At 33.0% G+C, this 20366-nt stretch overlaps 2 protein-coding genes across 3 annotated transcripts in view; both read left to right on the top strand.

Annotated features, from left to right (window-relative positions):
* LOC107748068 (trichohyalin-like) overlaps nt 1-5675 on the top strand; it is a 30367-nt gene extending 24692 nt beyond the window's left edge. Inside the window, exons 8-10 of the mRNA XM_016562724.1 lie at nt 2600-2748; nt 4328-4419; nt 4640-5675. Of these exons, the coding sequence (XP_016418210.1) occupies nt 2600-2748; nt 4328-4403 (225 nt within the window). The 3' untranslated portion in view covers nt 4404-4419; nt 4640-5675. The remainder of the gene's footprint in view (nt 1-2599; nt 2749-4327; nt 4420-4639) is intronic.
* A 1068-nt stretch (nt 5676-6743) lies between these two features.
* LOC107748060 (beta-crystallin B3-like) lies at nt 6744-16149 on the top strand. 2 transcript variants are annotated; one of them, XM_016562711.1, is made up of 6 exons: nt 6744-6869; nt 11671-11753; nt 12634-12752; nt 13905-14037; nt 14127-14269; nt 15724-16149. In XM_016562711.1, exons 2-6 carry the CDS (start codon nt 11679-11681, stop codon nt 16001-16003), a joined length of 750 nt encoding a protein of 249 aa, XP_016418197.1. In that variant the 5' UTR covers nt 6744-6869; nt 11671-11678; the 3' UTR covers nt 16004-16149. The 2 variants fall into 2 exon arrangements, with proteins under 2 accessions (XP_016418197.1, XP_016418198.1); XM_016562712.1 differs by lacking the exon at nt 11671-11753 and adding an exon at nt 10927-11009.
* The last annotated feature ends 4217 nt before the right edge of the window (nt 16150-20366 follow it).

The raw sequence follows: 20366 nt of genomic DNA, 5'->3' as shown, positions 1-20366 counted from the left end.
GGGTAATTAGCTATTGAGCAATGCGAAAACTGCTGATAATACTGAGGGACCTTATATATGAATGCTTAGATTGTCTCGTCGTATTCCTATAGGTAGATGGGGATCAGCTGAGAGTCAGCTGATGCGAGCTTGACTAACGTGACCTGCCAGAACTAACGCTACGCTTGATTTAGTTGTCTTTTGAACAACTGAGAATAGCATTAGATCAGTGTTGTGGCGCTACTAACTAAAACTAGCAAAGCTACTGACTTTTTTAGTCTCAAAACAATATTGTTTTTCCAGTAACAAGTTTTTATTTCCCCCGGTGTCAGGTGACAAAATGACTATATTGCTGTGTTTTTATGTTCTGTGTACATAGGCTTGCAGCCGAATGAGTTTGAGGGAATAATAAAACTCTCAAGTCTCCTGAAATGCCCTTAACTAAAAGTTTAGCAAATTTTGTTTAGATGATTCATAACACTGAACTGTTTAATCACTCATTATTTATTCATATCTTCTTAGTAGCAAAATTATTATTTTGTTAAATGCTGCTTTTTATGTACATGCTTACATTTAAATGATATAAATTAGGGTTTTATAGTTATATTAGTGTAAATGTATGTGTTCAACTTTGGCATCATCCTACATGTGTCACGGAGTCTAAGTGTGGTGTAGGCAGACGACAGGATGAAGATTAAGAATGCACAGTAAACTTTATTACATGACGAACAAAACCCTTAACCAAACTTAGCATAGCATTAACAAACTGAAAACACAGGCAGATAAATACAGAGGCAAGCTAGGAAAATGAACGACACACAGCTGGACAGAATGAACGAAATCATATCAATTACCATGACAACTAAGGACAGGCGGGGACTAGAACAAAGGAGACGGAACAGAAACAAACTAAAAGTCCACGAAAGTGAAATTAAGACAGAATTAACTGATAAAGTGTTACAACATGAGATCCACATTGTTTTTGTGTCAGATAAATAATGTTTGTATTTATCAAAGAAATGACATAACTTGCTATGTTTCACTGATAAATCCAATAGAGCTTGTGAGTTTAAGCAGTGTTTTGTTATTATTTATATACTATTATAATTTTTTTTTCAATATTTTGAATTTATTTATTTTTTTTGCATTTTGTGTTTTCATTTGAATTTGAGTTAGGTTTAGTTTATTTCTGCATTTTTTTGTAGTTTTTTTATGTCTATATCGTTTTTATTAAATTGAGTATATAAATTTAAACTAAATGAAAATTATAAATGTTGCTTTGGCAAGAAGTCAGAATTCAGAAAGTGCTTTATTATGTTTTATTATTATATTATTATGTTTACACACAAAGGGTTGGAGCTAAATTCTGCAGGACACCGGCCCTCCAGGACCGAGTTTGGGCACCCCTGGGTTAGAGAGTCGGACTTGTAAGCCAAAAGTCATGGGTTCGAGTCTCAGAACCAGCAGGGATTGTCGGTGGGGGGAGTGAATAACCAACAAATAATGTTTGTATTTATCAAAGAAATGACATAACTTGCTATGTTTCACTGATAAATCCAATAGAGCTTGTGAGTTTAAGCAGTGTTTTGTTATTATTTATATACTATTATAATTTTTTTTTCAATATTTTGAATTTATTTATTTTTTTTGCATTTTGTGTTTTCATTTGAATTTTGATTAGGTTTTATTTATTTCTGCATTTTTTTTGTAGTTTTTTTATGTCTATATCGTTTTTATTAAATTGAGTATATAAATTTAAACTAAATGAAAATTATAAATGTTGCTTTGGCAAGAAGTCAGAATTCAGAAAGTGCTTTATTATGTTTTATTATTATATTATTATGTTTACACACAAAGGAATTTGACTTGGTGACAGGAGCTTCCAGTGCAGAAGAAAGTACGGACATAGTGCTGACATACATAGGAATTACACAGTAGAGGTGGAATATAACACTAATATAAGAAAAAAATGAAAATTAAATAAATAAATATACTGAAGTAGAAATATAGAGGGGGGGGAAAAAACCTGAAATAAAATACTTTTTTTATATGTTAACATTTATTTTTATTTTTATTGAGATAAGTGTTTTTTATAGGTTTAGTTAACTATAATTAACTATAACCCTGGTTTAAAGTATCTTTCCCAACACCGCATTATATGTACCTTTAGACCAGGGGCCTGTACCATGATGGTGGCTGAACAAACTCAGGGTTACAGGATTAGACAAAACCAAACCACTCCAATCCGACGCCTCGTCGTGACCCGTGTCTTAAGCATACAATGAAAAAACACCAACTCGTTGGCCGGCGACAGCCATGACGTCACTACCGGTGCGACTACAGTATAAATAGGCGCCGGGAGCACACATCATTCACTTCTTCGTCTGAAGCTAGCGTCCGCAGCATGGCAAGAAACCTAGAGGAGTGTGTGTGTGTGTGTGTGTGTGTGCGTGTGCGTGTGTGTGTGTGCGTGTGTGTGTGTGTGTGCACTTGGATGGGTTAAATCCAAATTCCGAATATTGGACACCATACTTGGCTACACGTCACACTCACACTTTACCTAACTAAAGTCCCTCTGAAGTCACACATCAACTCTTCATGTCTCGTTTTTCTCTCGCAGGCCCAGCTAAAGCGGAGAAGTGGAGTTGCAGAAACAGTAAATCCAACTGAAGCACAGACGCCTCCGTCTGTCCCCACACGCTCTCCCCGCACACCCACCAGGTCCCTCGGCCCCAGAGTGCTGCCCCCTGTTGACGCCAAGGACAGTGGGTACGTGTGACCAGAAACTTTCAGTAAAAAACGATTTATTATTGCTTATGGAATGTGATGCAATCACATTTTCATTGTCAGATCAATGTGTTTTATAACTCTTAAGCTAATTTAACCCTATAGAGCCTACTGTATTATATTTGATACATTTCTAAGGCTTCTAAATGATCAACATGATCAAAACCTTGCTGAAAAACCTGTCGTTCTTAATCTACTACATGCTTTCTGTCGTCTGATTGATAGTTCCTACTTTTTAGCAAGTAAAACGAATTTTATTATAAATGTAAAAACATCTACCATCAGATCATGGTTCATGTGTATTTTTGCTGTGAAATCTTTACTGATTTTTATGAAGTAAATGTAAGAATAACTTTCATATTGTTAGTAATATTTATAGTATATTGATGAACATACAGGTGCATCTCAATTTAGAATGTCGTGGAAAAGTTCATTTATTTCAGTAATTCAACTCAAATTGTGAAACTCGTGTATTAAATAAATTCAATGCACACAGACTGAAGTAGTTTAAGTCTTTGGTTCTTTTAATTGTGACCTCAGCAGTGCCACAAACTGATCCCCTCCATGCCACGCCGAATTGAGGCGGTAATTAAAGCAAAAGGAGCCCCTACTAAGTATTGAGTACATGTACAGTAAATTAACATACTTTCCAGAAGGCCAACAATTCACTAAAAATGTTTTTTTTATTGGTCTTATGGAGTATTCTAATTTGTTGAGATAGTGAGTTGGTGGGTTTTTGTTAAATGTGAGCCAAAATCATCACAATTAAAAGAACCAAAGACTTAAACTACTTCAGTCTGTGTGCATTGAATTTATTTAATACACGAATACACGAGTTTCACAATTTGAGTTGAATTACTGAAATAAATGAACTTTTCCACGACATTCTAATTTATTGAGATGCACCTGTACTTCCATTCTGGACTGATGCGACTTAGGTTTACTTGATTATCCATAGATCATTGTTTAGAAAAATCATGTTAAAATGTGATTATTAAATATGATCATCAGGCTTTTGAGGAATGTTTATTTGTTCATCTCTCAATCACCATTGTATTGCATTGCATTATATGATTTAAAACTACCATAAAACTAAACATTTAAATATAATCAAACTAAGTCATATTATTAGGAGATATAGAGGGAAAAATTATATTTATATGCATTTTATGTAAGTAGTCTGAATAAAATCGGGGTGTTTATTTCCTCCATATTCTCACTATGTCATATTAAATTAGCTATAAAATCCTGATGCACCAATTATGATATTCAACAAAAAACACACGCAAACCTTTTTCATATTTGTCTAAAGGTTCAAAAACTGTTCCATTTCCCAAAAAAAAAAAGTTCTTTCTGACTATTATTTCATATGTCAAGCTTTAAAGGATTAATTTCATAGTGCTGGCTTCAGTGTTTTATTATCTTTGATGCACATCATGTTTTACGGTGCCACATATTATGGTGCTTCATTTAGCACATTTGTCTGAATACGCCATTCAGATCATTCTTTTTACATTCATCATTATGTCAAATGTAATTATTGTGATTCATGTAAATCCAGGTCCGGCTCTTCACCCTCCTGGCTGCTTGAGCTCAAATCCAAGAAGCGAATGAGTCAACCTGAAAGTGAAGCATGAAGCTCGTGAAGCTCAGGTCTGTGTATTTGCAGGAATCACCGATCCAGTTCTCTGATTACCTAAATAATGAAGCTTCCCTGAAACTTTCCTGAAAATCCTGGAATATTTGCATTATATTTGTTCCCTTCATCTCCAGTAGAGGGGGACAAAATCCACATATATATCACTTAATTTAGTTCTTCTTACAGTTTCAAGAGTACATTAAATGATGTTTACCCTGCTGTCTTTCCTCACAGGTTTGATGCAGTTTAAGAGGAAGTCCGCTGCAGAGGAAGTCTGTGTGATGCCACAAAGATGCCAAAGGAACTGGCTTACGTGAATGAGAAGTGCAAAGATCTTTCATTCTCATGCTGACTGAGTATCAGACTATTTTGAGTACAAGTCCTGGACTAAACAGTTTGAAGGCTTTGCCAAGATGATGTCCTGTTATGCACATTTTTACTTTTTACATGAAAGTCTGTCATAATCTGGCAGCGTTATAATCGGCAAAAGAGCGTGTGTTTAAAAAGCAAGTGCTGTTAATTTGAATTTTGTTTACATTTATTAATCCAGCAGATGTTTTTATCTAAAGTGAGGATGGTTAAATTCAAGTTCCTCCAGTTCGATCAGGGGCCAAATGCACATATCTTCTGTTCATCTCTGATCGTGGAGAAGCAGAAATCAGTATAGCTTCATGCTACAATGCACTTTAAATGAGTCAGACCACTGGAAAAGCTGCCTTAGGGCTCTTAGGCATTAAATTGCATTTGAGTTTGATTTTTATGATTTTAAATATTGTGTTTCTAAAAGTCTGATCTTAAGATGTTCATTATGGCATTGCTATATGAAACCTTTTTTTTCTCTTAATTGTTTTCATTCTGTTTACAACGAGCCATTCCTTTAAGACCAATTCATAAGCATCATTTGATGGTATTTTGATCTCATTCAGTTCATTCTTTTATTTTATTCTCTATGTTTCTACTTTAATCAAAGCTAGTGTGCAGAAAAGTATCAGCTGATGTGCTTGGATCTGACTGATTGTCATTTATGAGGTTTTGTTTTTGTTGCCCATGTCTTTTCAGTCCTGCCAAGAACACTTTTACAAACACGAATCAGAGTTACGATAATGTCTAATAAGTTGTGTCTGTGTTCCTTTGAAATGTTTTTTCGGTCATGTTTATTTTTAGACTTCAGCTGTGTAAATTGCTGCTTGAGGAAAATGTTTACCTGTTTAATGTTGGGAAACATGAATTGTGTTTTATAAAAATATGAATTCATTAAATATTTTTCTAAATGGGAAGCAAGTTCATCTTTGTATATATTGCTTGCGTATGTGCTGCAGGACTGAGATATCAGTAGGTATCAGAGCTCAATGATAGAGTTATGAAAACAATCCTTATAACAGGGTAAATTGTACAGTAGATCATATTCATTTATTGTTACATTTAACTACATTTTAAACCTAAATTAAGCCTTTTTTTAAATTATTGATAATTTCCTTTAAGGTGCACCCAAAGTCTTTTTAAAATGCTATTTAAGTTGAATTTAAAAATATATACTAATTTGATACATTTAATATTTTTTTAATTACCCTTGTCTTTTGTAAGTGCAATTTAAATTTAATTTAAAAAGTATTCATATTAACTTTTTGATACTTTTAACTACATTTTATACCAAAATTAAGCCATTTGTAATTTATTTACTGATTTCAAATGTGATTTCAAAGTTGTTGTTTTTTTATTATTAAATAATAATTGATTTGCTTTTTGTAAGGTGCATCCCTAGTCTTTTGTAAATGCAGTTTGTTGAATTTAAATATATTGAATTTAATATAGTGGGATATACATTTACTTACATCGACCAAGTTTTTAAAATTCAATTTAAGTTATATTTAACTACATTTTAAACCTAAATTAAGCCCTTTTTTATTCATTTGTTAATTTCAAATGTTTCTTCTTTTTTTTTCATGCATGCTTTTCTTGGGCAAACAATTATAGAAAACAATCACTAATTTTGAGAATCCATCAAATGAGGATGAATGGCCCAGATCTGTGGCGTGGGTTTGGGCTCAGAGAGGCAGTGAGACCAGAGAGAGAGAGAGAGAGAGAGGGGATAGTGAGCAGGGTTGTGATGACCGCAGTCTGAATCCTCTTGGCTCGCGCCCTGTCCGTGCCCGCTGTACCCACGCTGGCAGCAGAGCAAGCTGGTGGCTGCGGGCAACTCCTGCCAACTCACAGCCTATTGAGAGGCAGTCTGATGGACACAATTTCGAACGACAGACTTGCTGCATCAACAGCAATCGACGCCCAACCCATTTCTGCTGCTGTGGACGGAATTAAACCATAAATACCCCCCAGGTCCCCTCCACTCGCCCAGCGCACCCTCACCTCCATACACACTCCTCACACACACACACCCTCATACACACACACGCTGAGAGAGAGTGGAGGGGTGAGAACTGCTGAAGGTGAAGGACGGGAGAAACAGGTAAAGATATGTTCAGCCTTCATCTGAAGTCTTACTTTTCATGTGTGCTGGCAGAAAAAAGAAACTAAATATCATTGTCATAGAAATCTGTCTTGGGTTTAATTGGATACCTAATGCAGTGTAATTGAAATACAGAAATTGGTATAAAAGAGAAAGGAAAATCATTTTTAGAGAGTTTTTTCTTGATCAAGACTAATCTATTTGATCCAACCTTTTATTGATAAAACAAGAAAGTTTACTAAATGTTTTTGTCTTCATTGTCATCGCTAGATCTATTGTTTTAGTTTAAAACCTATAACAAACCTCTTTTTTGTGAATTGAAAAGAAAGATGCATTAGCATTTTGTTATCTGTTTTGTTTTGTATTTTGTTTTGTTTTATTTTTGCCATCCGACTAAGAACATTTTTACAATTACGATAGATATGTTACAATAATGAGCATAATAAGCCGAGTTTAATTGTGTCCCTTTTGAATGTTTTTCAGTCAGTGTTTTTTGTTTTGTTTTGTTTTGTTTTGTCCGTCCTACCAAAAACATTTTTTCAAACACAATACATGTTACAATAATGAGCATAATAAGCTATGTTTAATTGTGTCCCTTCTGAAGTTTTTTCAGTCTTTGTTTTGTTTTGTTTTGTTTTGGCCGTCCTACCAAAAACATTTTTTCAAACACAATACATGTTACAATAATGAGCATAATAAGCTATGTTTAATTGTGTCCCTTCTGAAGTTTTTTCAGTCTTTGTTTTGTTTTGTTTTGTTTTGGCCGTCCTACCAAAAACATTTTTTCAAACACAATACATGTTACAATAATGAGCATAATAAGCTATGTTTAATTGTGTCCCTTCTGAAGTTTTTTCAGTCTTTGTTTTGTTTTGTTTTGTTTTGGCCGTCCTACCAAAAACATTTTTTCAAACACAATACATGTTACAATAATGAGCATAATAAGCTATGTTTAATTGTGTCCCTTCTGAAGTTTTTTCAGTCTTTGTTTTGTTTTGTTTTGTTTTGGCCGTCCTACCAAAAACATTTTTTCAAACACAATACATGTTACAATAATGAGCATAATAAGCTATGTTTAATTGTGTCCCTTCTGAAGTTTTTTCAGTCTTTGTTTTGTTTTGTTTTGTTTTGGCCGTCCTACCAAAAACATTTTTTCAAACACAATACATGTTACAATAATGAGCATAATAAGCTATGTTTAATTGTGTCCCTTCTGAAGTTTTTTCAGTCTTTGTTTTGTTTTGTTTTGTTTTGGCCGTCCTACCAAAAACATTTTTTCAAACACAATACATGTTACAATAATGAGCATAATAAGCTATGTTTAATTGTGTCCCTTCTGAAGTTTTTTCAGTCTTTGTTTTGTTTTGTTTTGTTTTGGCCGTCCTACCAAAAACATTTTTTCAAACACAATACATGTTACAATAATGAGCATAATAAGCTATGTTTAATTGTGTCCCTTCTGAAGTTTTTTCAGTCTTTGTTTTGTTTTGTTTTGTTTTGGCCGTCCTACCAAAAACATTTTTTCAAACACAATACATGTTACAATAATGAGCATAATAAGCTATGTTTAATTGTGTCCCTTCTGAAGTTTTTTCAGTCTTTGTTTTGTTTTGTTTTGTTTTGGCCGTCCTACCAAAAACATTTTTTCAAACACAATACATGTTACAATAATGAGCATAATAAGCTATGTTTAATTGTGTCCCTTCTGAAGTTTTTTCAGTCTTTGTTTTGTTTTGTTTTGTTTTGGCCGTCCTACCAAAAACATTTTTTCAAACACAATACATGTTACAATAATGAGCATAATAAGCTATGTTTAATTGTGTCCCTTCTGAAGTTTTTTCAGTCTTTGTTTTGTTTTGTTTTGTTTTGGCCGTCCTACCAAAAACATTTTTTCAAACACAATACATGTTACAATAATGAGCATAATAAGCTATGTTTAATTGTGTCCCTTCTGAAGTTTTTTCAGTCTTTGTTTTGTTTTGTTTTGTTTTGGCCGTCCTACCAAAAACATTTTTTCAAACACAATACATGTTACAATAATGAGCATAATAAGCTATGTTTAATTGTGTCCCTTCTGAAGTTTTTTCAGTCTTTGTTTTGTTTTGTTTTGTTTTGGCCGTCCTACCAAAAACATTTTTTCAAACACAATACATGTTACAATAATGAGCATAATAAGCTATGTTTAATTGTGTCCCTTCTGAAGTTTTTTCAGTCTTTGTTTTGTTTTGTTTTGTTTTGGCCGTCCTACCAAAAACATTTTTTCAAACACAATACATGTTACAATAATGAGCATAATAAGCTATGTTTAATTGTGTCCCTTCTGAAGTTTTTTCAGTCTTTGTTTTGTTTTGTTTTGTTTTGGCCGTCCTACCAAAAACATTTTTTCAAACACAATACATGTTACAATAATGAGCATAATAAGCTATGTTTAATTGTGTCCCTTCTGAAGTTTTTTCAGTCTTTGTTTTGTTTTGTTTTGTTTTGGCCGTCCTACCAAAAACATTTTTTCAAACACAATACATGTTACAATAATGAGCATAATAAGCTATGTTTAATTGTGTCCCTTCTGAAGTTTTTTCAGTCTTTGTTTTGTTTTGTTTTGTTTTGGCCGTCCTACCAAAAACATTTTTTCAAACACAATACATGTTACAATAATGAGCATAATAAGCTATGTTTAATTGTGTCCCTTCTGAAGTTTTTTCAGTCTTTGTTTTGTTTTGTTTTGTTTTGGCCGTCCTACCAAAAACATTTTTTCAAACACAATACATGTTACAATAATGAGCATAATAAGCTATGTTTAATTGTGTCCCTTCTGAAGTTTTTTCAGTCTTTGTTTTGTTTTGTTTTGTTTTGGCCGTCCTACCAAAAACATTTTTTCAAACACAATACATGTTACAATAATGAGCATAATAAGCTATGTTTAATTGTGTCCCTTCTGAAGTTTTTTCAGTCTTTGTTTTGTTTTGTTTTGTTTTGGCCGTCCTACCAAAAACATTTTTTCAAACACAATACATGTTACAATAATGAGCATAATAAGCTATGTTTAATTGTGTCCCTTCTGAAGTTTTTTCAGTCTTTGTTTTGTTTTGTTTTGTTTTGGCCGTCCTACCAAAAACATTTTTTCAAACACAATACATGTTACAATAATGAGCATAATAAGCTATGTTTAATTGTGTCCCTTCTGAAGTTTTTTCAGTCTTTGTTTTGTTTTGTTTTGTTTTGGCCGTCCTACCAAAAACATTTTTTCAAACACAATACATGTTACAATAATGAGCATAATAAGCTATGTTTAATTGTGTCCCTTCTGAAGTTTTTTCAGTCTTTGTTTTGTTTTGTTTTGTTTTGGCCGTCCTACCAAAAACATTTTTTCAAACACAATACATGTTACAATAATGAGCATAATAAGCTATGTTTAATTGTGTCCCTTCTGAAGTTTTTTCAGTCTTTGTTTTGTTTTGTTTTGTTTTGGCCGTCCTACCAAAAACATTTTTTCAAACACAATACATGTTACAATAATGAGCATAATAAGCTATGTTTAATTGTGTCCCTTCTGAAGTTTTTTCAGTCTTTGTTTTGTTTTGTTTTTTGTAAGAAGTTTTTTCAGTCATTGTTTTGTTTTTCCCCTACTACCAAGAACATATTTTTACAAACACAATATATATAATGTAATAATAATTTCAGTTTTATAAATTGCTGCTTAAGGAATATGTTTACCTGTTTAATTTTGGGGAAACGCAAGTTGTGTTTTGTAAAAAAAAAAAAATACTGTTCATATCAGTTATGAATATTTTGCATGATTATGCATATTTCTTCAAAATAAATGCCTCTTGTTTTGATATTTTGTTATCTAATGCAATATTTATGTATTTATAAGTGTCCAAATGTGCTTTGTGACCATCCACTTTAGATTAAATCTCCTGTTTTCTTTTGGTTCAACATTTAATTGAAGTTATTTACTCTTCTCATGTTTTTAGCTCTCTCACAGCAATGGCTGGTGTGTGACCCTATTCAGAATCGCTTTTTTCTCATCTCTGACATGTGTTTGTGTTTTTGACAGGTGGAGAGATGTCGGATCAGCAGGGAGTCACAGATCAGCAGGTTGCTGGGAAGAGTCAAGGAGGAGCAGGAGCGGTTTACAAGGTCCAAATGTACTCATTTATACAGTTATTTTTCACAGACAAAAAGCCCAGAGGAAACTCTTTTATTTGTTTTGGCCGTCCTACCAAAAACATTTTTTCAAATACAAAGCATGTTACAATAATGAGCATAATAAGCTATGTTTAATTGTGTCCCTTCTGAAGTTTTTTCAGTCTTTGTTTTGTTTTGTTTTTTGTAAGAAGTTTTTTCAGTCATTGTTTTGTTTTTCCCCTACTACCAAGAACATATTTTTACAAACACAATATATATAATGTAATAATAATTTCAGTTTTATAAATTGCTGCTTAAGGAATATGTTTACCTGTTTAATTTTGGGGAAACGCAAGTTGTGTTTTGTAAAAAAAAAAAAATACTGTTCATATCAGTTATGAATATTTTGCATGATTATGCATATTTCTTCAAAATAAATGCCTCTTGTTTTGATATTTTGTTATCTAATGCAATATTTATGTATTTATAAGTGTCCAAATGTGCTTTGTGACCATCCACTTTAGATTAAATCTCCTGTTTTCTTTTGGTTCAACATTTAATTGAAGTTATTTACTCTTCTCATGTTTTTAGCTCTCTTGCAGCAATGGCTGGTGTGTGACCCTATTCAGAATCGCTTTTTCTCATCTCTGACATGTGTTTGTGTTTTTGACAGGTGGAGAGATGTCGGATCAGCAGGGAGTCCCAGATCAGCAGGTTGCTGGGAAGAGTCAAGGAGGAGCAGGAGCGGTTTACAAGGTCCAAATGTACTCATTTATACAGTTATTTTTCACAGACAAAAAGCCCAGAGGAAACTCTTTTATAGCTCCTGAGACTGAATGGATTCTTGCAAAAACAGACACAACATGTCAATAGCTGACACACAGTAAGAGTCTATGAAGGAATGTAAAAATGTACTCACCCTCAGGGCATCTAAGATGTAGATGAGTTTGTTTCTCCATCAGAACAGATTTGGAGAAATGTAGCATTGCATCACTTGCTCAGCAATGGATCCTCTGCAGTGAATGGGTGCCGTCAGAATGAGAGTCCAAACAGCTGATAAAAACATCACAATAATCCACAAGTGGACTCATATTTTGGTCATAAGCTACGGTTTAAAGTTAAAAATTATGGATTACTTGTGGATTATTGTGATGTTTTTATCAGCTGTTTGGACTCTCATTCTGACGGCACCCATTCACTGCAGAGGATCCACTGGTGAGCAAGTGATGCAATGCTACATTTCTCCAAATCTGATGAAGAAACAAACTCATCTACATCTAACATGGCCTAAGGGTGAGTAAATTTTCAATTTTGGGCGAACTATTCCTTTAATATCTCTTGACTTTTGATTGCAGACTTTGATACTGACAAATTTGAACACAGTTTGAGACGTTGTCTTGAGAAGAAAATTCTGAACAGCAAATATGTCCGCTTGTTCTTCATTTAATTTCATTGCTGTCTAGGGGAAACAAGAGCAGAATGAAGTTCTTCATTAAAATTAATGACAATTTACATAAATGTTTTTACAAATTATTTACACAAATTCTGCTCGTTTTTCATGAATGAAAGAGTTTATGATTTATAGAGTTTATGACAAAGAGTTTATGACTTAAGATGTGTTGAATCATCTTAACAGGTCTCACTGTTTGAATTCGAGAACTTCGGTGGAAAAAAGGTCGAGCTGTCAGCAGAATGCAAGGACTTAATTGAGAAGAACTTGGAAAAAGTTGGATCAATCATAGTTGAGTCTTGCCCGTGAGTACATGTTCTCTACCGTCAAACCACATTATCTACAACCACAAAGGAAGGAATGCAGAATGTTCAGACTGTTCTTGAAAGCAAAAGTTTGAATATGTGCAAACTGGATTTATCTATAGGAGAACTATACAGCAGAAGAAGGTTTTCAGTCTGTTTCGCACACAAATGATATTGATATAAATGATATACTTCAGATGATTATAACATCCAACTCAATGGACTACTTATATCAGTGCTTCTCAACCAGACCTTTCTTAAAATGTATAATAATATAATATAATATAATACAATATATAATATAATGCAAAACTACAATAAGGATATAAAGATGAAATCATGTTTCTTTTTTCTCCTCTATAATGTTTGTTTAGAACAAGCAGTTCTAAAAAAATTTATGGAATCATTATTATTTTACCTATATGGACATTTAATAAAACGTAAATAACGGCTTCAGTTTCTGAATGTAATTTAGATATAGTTATAATTCTGTTAGTATTATATCATATAGAGGGTCTTTAAGTCAAAAAATGTAAGAGCTATTGAAATATCTGAAATATTATATTTGTTTACCTCAGGGTTATTGTCCTTAACTAAAACTAAAACCATAAATAGTTATTTACTTGAAATAAAATAAACATGAAATGAAATAAAATAAAATATTAAAAAACAAATAAAAAAAACTTTAAAAATAACTCAGCTAGTTGCCAAGTAAACATTTCTCATTTTCATTTATAAATGTAATTTTTATTAAGTTGGGAGTACTAAAATAACTCAAACTAAACGAACTTAAAGCTATATAAAGATAAAAAATAAAAAACAGTGAAAACTACTAAAACTTTAACTAAAATGAATATAAAAATATAAAAATAAAATTTAGTTCAAAATATATAAAAAAAACTATAACTGGTAGTAGCTATAATAGTATATAAATGACACTAAAATAACACAGCTTTACCTGCATGTCACGTGACCATTAACCAACATCAGAAATGGTTAAATTATTGAAATATTAACTTAAAATCTCTGGGGTTCTTCAAGTAAATATTTATGTTGAAAGGGATTTGGCTGACAAAGAAAGTTTGTGAATCCCTGCTTTAATCAAAAGGAATCATCCATTTATCCGTCCTGATCTTGATGATCTTGTCATAGATGGGTCGCCTTTGAGCAGAAGGGCTTTCTGGGAGAGCAGTTTGTTTTGGAGAAGGGAGAATATCCTCGCTGGTCCTCCTGGACCAACAGCCAGAGGAGCTACTGCCTCCTGTCCATGAGACCTCTGAGAGTGGTGAGAGACACGTTCACACCTCACACCTGCTTAAAGATCTGCTCTTCTGTCACGGCCCATTGAGTCTTGTGTTTACGCTCTATTACTAGGACAGCGCAGACCACAAACTACATCTGTTTGAGAACTGCAGCTTTGCCGGGAGAAAGATGGAAATCGTGGATGATGACATTCCCAGCTTGTGGGTTCACGGCTTCCAGGACCGTGTGGCCAGTGCCAAAGCTGTCAACGGAACGTGAGTTTGAGAGTTTGTTTGAGATTGTTTTCTTGCCGCTGCTATCCAAAGACCATTAACTCATGAAGCTTGATTTTTCGAGATGGTTTTGATTTTTGTTTCAATCCTTATTTTTCCTGATTACAAACAGTCTGTATGTTTAAAGTCAATGTGATCTCAAAATGTACTCTCTTTTTACTTCCTAAATACATTTTCCTGGACATCAGTGCATGTTATTTGAAAGAAACTACCTTTCAAAAGTTTGGGGTCAGTTTTTTATTTTATTTTTTAAAAATGTATCAGAAAGTGACAATAAAGACATTTATAACGCTACAAAAGATTTCTAATTCAAATAAATGCTGTTCTTTCTCTTCATCGAAAAAATCTTTAAAAATCTTTGCTTTTACAAAAAATATTAAGCACAACAACTGTTTTCAACATTTATAATGATTATGCATTCAAGTTTTACATTTGCCGTTCTTGGTGCCATGCTCTACTCGTTTATTATTGTTAACTAAAACTAAAACTATAACCAGAAAAAAAAAAAAAAAGTTACTTGAAATAACATAAACATAAACTAAAATAAAACATTTCTCATTTAGTTTAGGTTAACACTAAACACTAATACTTAATAAATTATTTAATATTAAATAATATAAATATATTTTTTAAATGAATAAATAAAAATGACAAAAAAACATCAAATTTATTAAAACTTTAACTAAAATGAAAAAAGAATAAATTATAATTCAAAATAACAAAAACCGAAAATGAACAAAAATGTAATTAAGCATTAATTTAACAAAGGTTACATCTATAATAACAAATAACAAAAGATTTTAAAAAATAAACATTAGAAAAAGTGTTTCAATCCACAACAAACTCAAATTTGACTCCATTCTTACATAAAATGGCCAATTTATCCAATCATAAAAGCAAGTCTGGTGTTTTTTTTTCTTGTCAAATATATATTTTTTATGTGACAAAAGTAAATTGATTGGATTCAAATGCTGTTTCATGTTGACTTCTAGTGCAGCAAATAAATCCACAAGCAATCAGTGTCTTCCATTTTCAAAAAGGTTCTTTAGATTATTAAAAAGTTCTTCACACTAAGAAAAAAATTGTTCTTTTAAAATCTGATCACTGACATGTTCTTTGGGGAGCCAAAAATGGTCCACCTTTAAGATCCATGGAACCTTTCCATTGCACATAACGTTCTTTATAGTGGAAAAAGATTCTTCAGATTCTTAAAATATTCTTCAGCCTAAGAAACAAAAATGGTTCTTTTAAGAACTGTTCATTGTAAGGTTCTTTTGGAAACCCAAAATGCTTCCTCTATGGCATTCCTGCGAAAGCCTCCTTTTGGAACTCTTATTTTTAACAGTGTACACATCCTAAATATGTACTTAATTGATATAGTGATTTTTTCGGACACTATTTCCACAGTCGAGAATGACTTCAATCTCTTTCCTCAGGTGGGTGGGCTACATGTACCCTGGCTACCGCGGGCGTCAGTTCGTGTTTGAACATGGCGAATACAAACACTGGAACGACTGGGGAGCCACAGAACCACAGCTGCAGTCCGTCCGGCGTGTGCGTGACATGCAGTGGCACAAACGGGGCTGCTTCACCGTCCCCGACCCGGCTCCCAAACCCAAACCCAATCCCAACCCTAATCCAAACCCAAACCCAAACCCCAGTCCCGCTCCCGCCCCCGCTCCCGCTGCCCCATCCGCCATGGCTGCCAGCAGCTGAAGGAGAACGGCCAGCCCTGCCGATGACCTCTGCCCTGCACCTGCTCAGAGGACCACGAAGAAAGCTCGAAAGCAAAAGTGACTGCCTTGCCTCTTGTGTGTCTATCATTGGAAATAAAGGCCTCGGCCCCATGCTTTGATCTCTGACCTTTGGCTCGTGTCTGATTTTATTTGTATTTTTCTGCTAGACTGATATAACACTGAAAATACCACAAGTTTAGTAATGAATGCTGCAGCAAGGCTGCACTTGCATAGAGGAGAAACAATAATGTACAGTATGTGGAAAATAATGTGTTTTTTTTACTTTAAACCGCATAAACACATTTCATTACACCAAATACACAAAATAATGTTCTTTTTAGCAGCATCATATGACCCCTTTAAGAAACATTTCTGATTATTATCAATGTTGAAAACTATTTTTGTGGAAACTGTGATACTTTTTTCAGGATTCTTTAATGAAGTTCAAAAGCACAGCATTAATTTGGAATAAAAGTATTTTGTGATTGTAATCTTTACTTTCAATTTAATGTAAATTTAATGCATCCTTTCTTTAAGAAAAATCCCCAAACGTTTTAATGGTAGTTTAACAATAAAGGAAACTTGTTAAAATGTTTACTCCTACCCTAGTTAAACATGCAAACACTTGCAGATAAAAGACACTTTTTATTTATTTGTAGTAATTGCATTACAAGGCCACAACCATTTCCTGAAAATTAGTTTATTTATTTATTAAGAATAAGGAAGTCAAATTCTAGGTCAAATTCTAGTTCTGAAGTAATCATTTTGAACTATTTGCAAATAATATTTTAATATGCACACATGCACTTACAGTACGTTTCTTGTCTGGTCACATTCAATTTAGGAACTACAGGAATCACCAATTTCAAAACGGCCATATTCAGTGTTGCCAATTTAGCTACTTTGTAGCTAGATTTAGCGACTTCCCCGCCCCTTTTGAGACTTTTTTTTCAAAGGTTTAGGGACAAATATAGCAACTTCTTGGACAAACCTTATCTAAGTTCTCATCTTGCCCACTGATCTACATTAATCTTTATATAGATCAGTGAATTTGCCATTGTGATGTCATCTGGTGACATTTAGCTACTAGTTTTAGCTACTTTCAATTGAAAGCAGTTGGCAACACTGGCCATATTTGAGGAAAAAAAAGGTCGAGTAGTTCACATCACTGGATACTACTGTCAGCCGTTTAACATTTCTATCATAAAACAGTTTTCAAATATGAAACGTTTCGCTACTTCCATCTTACCTCGCTCTCTTTCAACATTAAAACTGTAGCTTCGCGCTGGAAATCGCACTCTCTGATTTGGTGACCAATAAACCCCACCTACTTTCATTTGATTGGCCATCTCAATCACTTTGACTTCGACGAGTGCTTTTAGACAGCTAAAGGCAAACCAGACTAAAATTGTAGAATCAATTGTAAACCTTTTTGTCATGACTTGCACCTTGCATAATTGCAAGTGCACAAAATGCTTTATTCGTTTAATTTTGAGCCATAAGGCCGGGTACACTGTGCGATTTTCGTCCGATTTTGAGCCGGAATTCATCCGACCGTCCAACTGCCGGTTGGGAGAGGTTAATGGCTTCTCGTTTCCCCCTGCACACTACACGAACACTGCACGACAAACGACAAATCTGAAATTCGCTCCGACTCAAAAAAAGAGTCGCATGAGTCAGAATTCGGCTCAAAATCAGGTGAAAATCGCACAGTGTTTACCCGGCTTAAAAGTGAACATGAAATTAAGACTGACCTGACATAGGCTAATATTTCTTCATAATTGCTTCATTTCTGAGACAACTTCTCAGCTGATGGCACCAGTGATATATACTTTGTCCTCCCCTCCAATCATCTCCATCCTTATCCACTCATAAATACATAAATACAAATACAGAATGGCTTTTCATGTTGTCTGTATTTCTGAAATCTATCATTTCTCCTCTCAGCTTTTAGGCAAACTATTGTCCATATTGGTGTGCATACGTGTGTGTATTTCTCTTGATTTCCTTTCATCCTCTGAATGTCTTTCCTGTCTCTTTGTAAGTCGTTGGCTCTTGGCAGGACTTCAGCTGAGTCATGTGAACGGAGAACAAAGCGTGGCAGCCTCCAAAAGTGACAACTAATGAAATAGCTCCAGGCTGATGAGGGCAGGCCAGGGCTTGGCTTGCCGTGGTTTGGCATTGCTGTCACGAATGATGATGAAAAAATATGGCAAGCTTCCACTGCCGGTCCAAATCGCCTATCCACGGCATACCGATGAGGTTACCAAACCAGACTAGGCCTTTCTATGCCTCACCAAACTACTAGTGCAGGCAGATTTTGGTGAGGAAAACACAACTGTGACTCTAAACTCTAAATACTATCTAAGATAGCTGAACTATCTAAATATTTTGCAAGCTACTGTGAATCTCACATTATTGTGCAAAAGATAATTATTGATGAAATCTAACATTTTGCAGATTCACTGAAACAGCAGCGTCAGTTTAGTTTAAAACGAATAATTTTTTATTATTATTTAATATTTTTAACGGCAAATAATTACATTTGTAATTTTTATTTTAAAAAATTTAATTATTATCATTATTTTTAAATTGACTTATTAATTTTTACAAATTATTATTTGATTATTTTTAATTTGTTTTAATTGAATTATTATTTTTTGTATTTGTAAATAATTGTTTTTAACTGCTATATGGTTTTTTTTTAATTGTGTGATTAATTTTTTACAAATTATTTTTTTAATTATTGTTAACTGCAAATAATTATAATTGAATTATTATTTTTTATTATTATTTTTAACTGCTAATGTTTTTTTAATGTTTGCTAATTATTTTATTTATAATATTATTTATATAATTTATTTTATTTTCATTATTTACTTTCCTTATTTATTAAATTAGATTATTTATATATATATATATATATTTTTTTTTTTATTTTTTTTATTTTTTTTCTCTCTCTGTCTTTTATACACTGGAAAAATGGTGTAGGATTTACTTTGAATTAATTTTCCCTCCAAAATTCCTAGTAAATTTAATGAATAATTACAAAGAAACAGCAAGTAAAGCAGTGAATTAAATGTGAAATTTTGAAAAGACTGAAATTGTACTTTCTTATAAAACATACTCCGATAATATTTTATTTAATAGTTTTATTTACAACATTAAAAAACTTTTCTTTTTACAATATATTTGAAGGTCTATTTCAATCCAAACTGCAGAAACTAGTCATGTTTAATTCAAGCCATGAGCAACAAAGCTAGATTATTTGATTAAAAATCCGCATGCATTTATTTTGATATAGTAGCTTGTAGAAGACTGAGACAATTATTTTCTCTCTAAAACAGTTTGTACATGGTGCCGCAAACAACCTCACTGGAAAAGAGAACAGATGTTTGATGTTTATTCAAATGAGTTTTTAAATAATTGCATTCTTTCTAGCGTGTGTCAGTTCAGTTGCCGGATTTAAGAGGAAGCAGTTTCCTAAAAACAGCAGAACAACAGAAACATGTCACAATTTGTGATTCTATTTTAGAATCAAACGATTTTTTGACAAGTTTCCCCAAGGGCCTTTAATAACCCTTATTCTTTCATTTTTCATTTGTGCGTTTCTTTTCTTCTGTCTGAGAAGGTTCACAGTGATCCAGCTCATCGTGTAGATGTTTTGTTCCTCGTCCAGTTGGCTTCAGCAGTTGTGAAATTAAGATTTCCTGGCGTTTGAAATCATTGCACACAATATGATGCCATTAGAGAGTTGCATTCAGGCCTTTGCTGTCCTGAAAGCAGTGTGTGTATTTGAGAAGTGTCTAGGAGTTATTCTGCAAAACATATCGATGAGGTTCCCAAACCAGACTAAGCCTTTGCTTCACCAAACTACTAGTGCAGGCAGATTTTGGTGAGGAAAACACAACTGTGACTCTAAACTCTGATGTAATCACTGTAGATGCTGAACTGTCTAAATATTTTGCAAGCTACTGTGAATCTCACATTATTGTGCAAAAGATAATTATTGATGAAATCTAACATTTTGCAGATTCACTGAAACAGCAGCTTCAGTTTAGTTTAAAACGAATTATTTTTTATTATTATTTAATATTTTTAACGCCAAATAATTACATTTGTAATTGTAATTTTTAAAAATGTAATCATTATGATTATTTTTAAATTGAATTATTAATTTTTACAAATTATTATTCGATTATTTTTAATTTGTTTTAATTGAATTATTATTTTTTGTATTTTTAAATAATTGTTTTTAACAGCTACATGGTTATTTTTTGAATTGTATGATTAATTTTTACAAATTATTTTTTTAATTATTGTTGCTAATAATTATTTATAAT

Source organism: Sinocyclocheilus rhinocerous, unplaced genomic scaffold, assembly GCF_001515625.1.
Source record: "Sinocyclocheilus rhinocerous isolate Xijiao unplaced genomic scaffold, SAMN03320098_v1.1 scaffold2063, whole genome shotgun sequence".
In the NCBI taxonomy this organism is placed as follows: Eukaryota; Metazoa; Chordata; class Actinopteri; order Cypriniformes; family Cyprinidae; genus Sinocyclocheilus; species Sinocyclocheilus rhinocerous.
Note: the sequence above shows the minus strand (reverse complement) of the source record. Positions and strands in the feature narration are given on the sequence as shown.